At 39.4% G+C, this 7,462-nt stretch overlaps 1 protein-coding gene across 1 annotated transcript in view; it reads left to right on the plus strand.

Annotated features, from left to right (window-relative positions):
* LOC126162698 (cyclin-dependent kinase 2-interacting protein-like) overlaps nucleotides 1-7,462 on the plus strand; it is a 105,294-nt gene extending 97,832 nt beyond the window's left edge. The window contains exon 5 of the mRNA XM_049919351.1: nucleotides 7,015-7,462. Within this exon, the coding sequence (XP_049775308.1) occupies nucleotides 7,015-7,211 (197 nt within the window). The 3' untranslated portion in view covers nucleotides 7,212-7,462. The remainder of the gene's footprint in view (nucleotides 1-7,014) is intronic.

The raw sequence follows: 7,462 nt of genomic DNA on the forward strand, positions 1-7,462 counted from the left end.
TGTGTGTTTTTATTATTTAAATGACAACTCCAGGATTTTGTGACCCCCAAGTTCTTACATTGTGGTGGTTTATCTTCCCCAATATATAAAACATTGACTCATCCGGAAAGGTGAGAAGTTTGGAAAAAATGTCCTCTGCGATATCCTGGAAAAATGAAATGAAATGGAAAAATTCATACCTCCTGTTATAGTGACAAGAATGCAGTAACTGCAATTTGTAAATTTTCACACACAGTCATCGTTTTAGGACAAGCCACACCATTGTTGGCAGAAGTTGGTGTTCCTGACTTGCCCATCTTGTGGACTTCCAGGGGCTCCTTGTGAACATATTTCTGATACATTCAACATTTTCATCAGTGTGCATACCCGAGCAGTGCTCTTCCCTTTGCATATGCAATCAACTTCCAAGAATTTTGTATGCCAGTCATAAATCTGAGTGTGCAGAGGTAGCTTCTTGTTGAGTTGACAGCAGAATCAATATTGTAATTGTACAGTGGACTGACTTCATGCAAATTCCAACACAAAAAATGATTTCTTTTGTGGTTTATTCACCATGTTGCTACAAACAAAGCAACAGCACAGCCGTGTCAAAACTTTGAACCTTCCTCCATCTAGTGACATGTACAACATGTTTCTGTCTTTTATAGTTTGTCTGTAATAGACACTTGAAATCTGTTCTTTCTTATTGAATCACCCAGTATTTTGGTGTAAGGTACCCATGGTCTCTGGTGATTCATTTCAGAGTAATAAAGTAATTGTATTTTATTAGTTCTTACCCCAATTACATTTATTTCAGAGAAAATACCTTCATAAATACCTTCATAACAGCGAAAAAAATGTGCAATATGTAGTTGCCAAAACTAGAATATAAAACACAAGGTTTGAGTTCTTATAGGTGACTATGTACAGCCATCTTTGGCATCACACACTCAGGGGCTCAGCATTTATTTGCTAGTTACTGGCATCGGGGCCCCTCGGGTTTCCTGTGCTGCAGACAGATGAGTGCCTTCAATCCCCCGTCATCGTAAGCTCTGACAATCCTATGAGGATCCTGGCTCAATTGCCCAGATCACAAGGTTGGTTGAAACCTCCATGAAAACCCATCAATCTCGAGGGGTGCTGCACACTAATGAGATGCATGGCTGTTGAGATGGAACAGTCATTAGTGGGCAACCTCTTGGGAACCTGCCACTCCTCAGTTGTATAACGCTTAGGCGAACTTGTATTTCCATAGCAGCTCATTGGACTGAGATGGAACCATTGAGATGGAACAGTCATTAGTGGGCAACCTCTTGGGAACCTGCCACTCCTCAGTTGTATAACGCTTAGGCGAACTTGTATTTCCATAGCAGCTCATTGGACTGAGATGGAACCATTGAGATTTCCTCCTCTTCCTTCCAGAGGAATGGATTGGCTGCTTTTAGGCAAGAACATCCAACCTAACAAGAGGGCTCATGCAGCTAGTCCTCCGGTCTCAGAGATTTCACAGAGTTCTTCATTGAGTTCTTATAGGTGACTATGTACAGCCATCTTTGGCTTGTGGGCTCCCCACCCCAGCGGAAAGACAGGGTTAAATGCAACCCCTGTGGTAAATGGCTTCCATACTACAGTGGAAAATGAATGGGATCAGGACTCATGTGGAGGAACTGAAACTCTTGTACAAGCACAACTCCTGTGCTTGGGTTTACAGGAAACCCATTTTAAAGTCACTGATGCCCCTATCCTGAGGGTCTATACTGTCCACAGAAAGGATGACATGACTGGGGAAAGAGTCAAGGGAAAGGTTACTGTGTTTGTCAATAACACACCATTCCTCTGCTCTCATCTTGGTTACTGACCTACAAGCAGTAGCCATTGCAGTTCACGTGAGTCATGTACTTACTTGTGCTGGATGCTTTATACTGTGAGACTCTCACAGGCCTTATTGAATAACTCCCCTGCCCATTTGTCCTACTGTGTGACTTCAATGCCCATGATATGGGGATCAAACTATACTTGCCCCATGGGTCACGTCTACGAGAACCCTATGATGTCTCCGTGGCTGTGCATTGTGAACACAGGTGGGTTTAGAGAGCATTGCGAGATCACTGAAATTAGTCAAGTGATTGCATTTCGGAACACAGTGGGAAGTAACTGATGACCTTCATTCCAGTTTACTACTTCCCATTGTGGATCCATCTGCTGGATGGAGGACTACTTGAACAGAAGCCACTGAAATGGTTGGTAGCAGTGCTAATTGGATGCTTTTCAGCTAGATGGCTGTATATGAACACTGCACCAGCATCCAGGAATGTGTGGACCACATCACACAAGTGATCCATCTTGCCACAGTATGGTGTACTGCACTACTTGTAGATACAGTATTCTTGTGCAATTCCAATGGGGTGACCTCCCCATTTTGATACGGGCCTTCCTGTCTAAGCGCTTTTTTAGGTCCCGAGTTGGTGACATAATGTCAGACTAGCAGGAGAATGGTGTTCCTCAGAGCAGTGTCTTTGACTAACCCATAAACAGTATCACATCTGTGATAAGGAATCCTGTACAGTGATCCTTATTTGTGGATGATTTTTCTGTTTCCTGTTCCCAGTGTTGCAACAGTGACTAGCCGTTGCAGATTAAATTGTGGAGTTTAGAGGAATGGGCTGCAAAGATGGTTTTTCACTTTTCTCCAGATAAGTGTGCCCATTTGTGTTCATTTTAATTGTTCTCGTCATATTTTTAATTTACCTGACTTGCATTTGAGTGACACCATTCTACATTTTAACCACATACTGAAATTTCTGGGTCTCATTTTTTACTCCAAATTGTCGTGGTTACCACACCTGAGAGTCAGAATCCAATCACCCATGAGTAACAATGCCATTTGGGATCTGAGTGCAGCCTATGCTCGAGCCACTTGGTGTGGAGCACATAAAACCCCAGATTTGAGATTTGGTGCAGTGCAAGAGAGATTCCACACCTGCATATGCTTTTAATACATTATTTTATGGCTTTATAATTGAGCACCACAACTCTACAGCTGTCTTTATGGGTGGTTCAAAAACGGGGGACTCCATTTGTGGGCACTGGAGCAGGTGTGATGTGTTTCAGGCGCTAATTCCTTGTCTGTTCAGATTCTCTGAGTGCCCTTCACTTTATAGAATGCTTTTACCCAGCAGATAAAGTAGTCCAGAATATCCAGAACATGGTCCTCCAAGTATAGTGGCTGGGTGAGGAACTGTCTTTCTTCTGGGTACTAGGGCACATGTATATTGCCGGAAACAAAAGGGTAAATGGAGCAACAAAGGAAGTGCATCCTGATCCTCAGTTATTTCGGTGTACCATTCCCCTGCATGCTACAGCCTCGCTGCTGTTGAGGTACAGTGTCATGCATTGATGGGAAGACAAGCGGCTGTAAGTGACAGATAATAAGCAGCACCTAGCAAAGCACCCTACGCAGCTATGGTGTACCTCCTTTCAACCATGAAGACTGGATGAGATCATCCTTACTTCACATAGCCACAGTCCTGACACACAGCTTCTGCTCCAGTGCGACAACCCTCCAGTGTGTGGTGTTTGTGGCATACAGATCACTGTGTGTCACTTTTTACTAGACTTTATCTTGTTTTTGTGGAACAGACTCTATTTTAAGTGACATTCAAACAAATGTGGCGAGAGTTTTTAAATATATTGTGATCTGCCCAAATTATTTCCAAAAATTTTAAGGAGATGTTCTGAATGTGTTAACAGGGTGACTGGCTCACCCAGGTTTTTTGTAAGTGATTAGCTGGACACCTGTACATCCCAAAAACATCATCATCATCATTATTGGCACTACTGCAGAGAGAGCTCAATTTTGCATTGTTCTGCCATTCTCTCATTCCATTCAGTGAACACACATTGAGGTGCACATCCACCATCTCTTCATCAGTAAACCTATGCATAGCATTGCTGCGTATCACTGTTAATACACAACTAACACTTCTGGGAAACAAAACCCTAGACAGATCTGAGCAGTACTGAACACAAACTTGAGGCTAACGAGTTGACAACGATTTTACTGTTGTCAACATTAGGTACTGTGAGCAAATGGAAACAAGACACACAGCACGTACTAATAACATTTGCATTTTCAGGGCAATACAGATACAAAGTTAATTGTAGTGAGAAACCAAATGAAATGCATTAATTCTTAACAGACCACTGGAGACCACAGGTCTCTTATACTATAATATTCAGAAGGTACCCCTGAACAACCTCTGTAAGTTTATTTGTGGATGTCTGGTTCACCCTGTATAGTAATTGCAATTTCAAAAGCTTACAGGCAATTGTACTACAAATCCTTGTGGATAAATATATGAGGCAATGAGGACCATAAAGGCCCAACGAACATAAAAAAAGCTTTGGAAAAAAAAAAAAAGAGGTTTGTAAAAATCAAATATATAGACAAATAACCAGTATCATAGGTCTGAATTGTTTTTTAACCAAGTCTCTACATCTCATACTTCCTATGAATAAATAATGTTCCCATTTTATGTTAATGTTAATTCACAAAATTTCCATGTATAGGATAGTGATAATAGTGCCTTTTGACAGTTGTGAAGTTTCTAATTATTGTGAAACTAGAATTAGAATATAAAGAACAGATGCTCAGTGCATCACACAAAGAGACTTATTGGGAAAAATATATTTTTAACATATTCTGACTAATCAAAATTGCAAACTTTTATTGATCCAAGGTATCTGCCTAAAAGTTTAGATCACACACAGTCTAAACTTTGCCATTTATTGATAGTGTGTATTTTGGAAATAAAGAAAAAGAAATTGTTTACTTTAATTTTTCTCTTCACTACCTTTTTTGTTTAGTTAGCTTGTCATTTGCAATGTCACTATTTTAAATCATCATCATCGTCGTCATTCTAATAGGACAGTTGTGAAACTTATATCTTCGTTACCACAAATATTTGGCTGTTTCTTTCAAATATGTTGCAATTTTTAAGGTTGTGGTTATGATGGACCACAGAACACAGTTGTTGTTTTTCTGAATAAATAGCAGTTTCACTTCTGTACTGACATGAGAAAGTTACTCTGTCTCCTCCTTATAAACATGTCATCTGGCTGCCATTCTCCCATTGGCTGTATAGAACCAGGAGCTGACACACCCCCTATCATTCCTGTCATAGCCCACAGTGAGCATCGACAATATTGCTGCACAAAACAATAAGTACTTCATTAACTCCAATCTAGATTTTTACCATATCCTGCAGAAATGCATGCTACTGTTGAGTATTTGTCCAATTTTAAAGTCAGTTTGATTCCAAGTACCAATGGATTCAGGCAAACTGCAGTTTAAGCATGGTAAATGTTCACAAAAAGCCAAAGTACGCAGTGTACATTCCCACAGTTGGCAGCACAGTGAAATTTGCTGCACGTTGCTATGCCCTCCTCCACCACACTCATCATAGTTCTCACTGCTCAGCCAAGCTGGTGTCACTTTACCCCCCTCAAACCTTTCTGAAGTGCTGTGCTTGAGCAGCAGTGAAACACAGACAGCAATATCTTCTTGGATGCAGGTCATATGTGACAACAGCAACTAGTATGCAAATAAAAGGTCCTGAATCACCATTCAGTCCAATTCTCGAACTTTCGCTTTTTCAGGAATCTAGTGATGTTTGTTCATACTATCTCCACAATGGGTATTTCCACCGTAATTTATTCTCGTGATAACAACTGCTGTCAGTTTAACGTGATTTTTGTTTCTTAGAGATTTAATTCCAGATTAATTTTCTTTCTCTTTTCATCTGAATGTCACAATCTTGTTCTAAACTGGTAACATTTTTCTCCAGTATGACCAAATTTCCCAGTTGCAACTGCACATGATAAATTGTTACAGTTTATCATAACCAAATAAAATGGATTCAGAATCAATAATGGACTTTGAGGATAACATTTTTGCCTCTAATGTTATCTTTACTTAAAAAGCAGCATAAATGTATGTATACAGTATCTATAGAGCTATGAGAACTTTTATTGCAAACCCATACAAATACAACAAAAGTTTGTAAGTTGATCAAATTTAATGCTGTTTGGTCCTGTGTTTCACAAAATTGTCAACTTTTAAGCTGAACATTTGACTAGTTCATAGTTTCTCAACTATTCCTTGCACTAGCACTGTGAGTCAAATGCCACATGATTGTTTGAGCAAGATCTATTCTGTATCGAGCACTTTGGCATATTGGGAAATCTAGAACCTATTCGAATGCAAGTATTATTTGCTAAGCCCTATACTTCATAATTCTTCTGCATAAATTTGTTAAAAACGTCAATGGCCAAAGCTTCATCTGTAAATGTAAGATGACCCCTTTAATCAGGCATTAAAGAATGTAAAAACATTGACCTCAGAAGCAATAGTTTAATCTGCAAATGTAAGGCAACCCCGTATTTTTCCAACGACAACTCTGAGAAAAAACCACATCTTATCAGGTGAATACGGTATTTCAATACTTCATGGTCCCATTATCACCATTTCCATTAAGCACATTCTGTGCCTTGAGATTCAGATAAAACTGCTGACACATGTCCTGTTACGTGGTATTACTACTATGTACGTGATGTGGACATTAAATTATGTTGTCAACCCTATATAACAGTTGAACAGCACGGAGCAACAAAGTAATGCTTTGTGCTTCGGGCCTATATAGAAATGAATATCTGAGAAATTGGTGATACAGCTTTTCATAAATATTCACAAATACAGTCTGGGTCTACAGATGTAGATAAATCTGGTTCACTATAAGATCAACAAATGTCAGGAGCATGCATACATGCTACTATCTCTCAAAATGATTCTCAGCCTCTCATATACAAATTATTTGTTACAGATTTTTAAACAAAGTAATACTCCAGAAGGCAAACAATTAGTGGATCATAAAAAAAATATTTTAGTGCTTAGCAGTTCATGTGTTTCCTAACATTAATTACGTAACTGCTGTTAGTTCTTTTAACATTGCATTATGAGAATGTTTCTTTTTTCAGGTGAGTCTTGCCACCAGATATGTACAGCATTCAACCGTGAACTGGAAGTAAAACAGGATGTGATGTCTGAGATTTCACACTGCGAGAGCGAACCTGAACTTATGTTGCATCTGGCAGCCTGGGTGTACCAGCCACATGTAACTAGCATTGATGATAGAGTCCTGGAAGCATTACTTGTAGAGACAGGGCATAAATAAGCATGTATATCTCTGTACACTGCATCTGCATTTCAGGGGATTTCCCAATTGTACCCAAGTTACTGATATTCACCCTTTCTTTCTCTTTAACTCCAGAAAGTAGCTTACCTTTGCAAAAGCTGATGATTCAAAGTAGATACCTGTAGTTACCATCAGCTCACTAACTGTAAAGTCACAAAGAAAAAAAAGCTAAGGAACACTTCTGTAACAGAAAACAAATTGTTACATTGCCAAATAAATTCTGAACTGAA

Source organism: Schistocerca cancellata, chromosome 2 (assembly GCF_023864275.1).
Source record: "Schistocerca cancellata isolate TAMUIC-IGC-003103 chromosome 2, iqSchCanc2.1, whole genome shotgun sequence".
Classification (NCBI taxonomy): Eukaryota; Metazoa; Arthropoda; class Insecta; order Orthoptera; family Acrididae; genus Schistocerca; species Schistocerca cancellata.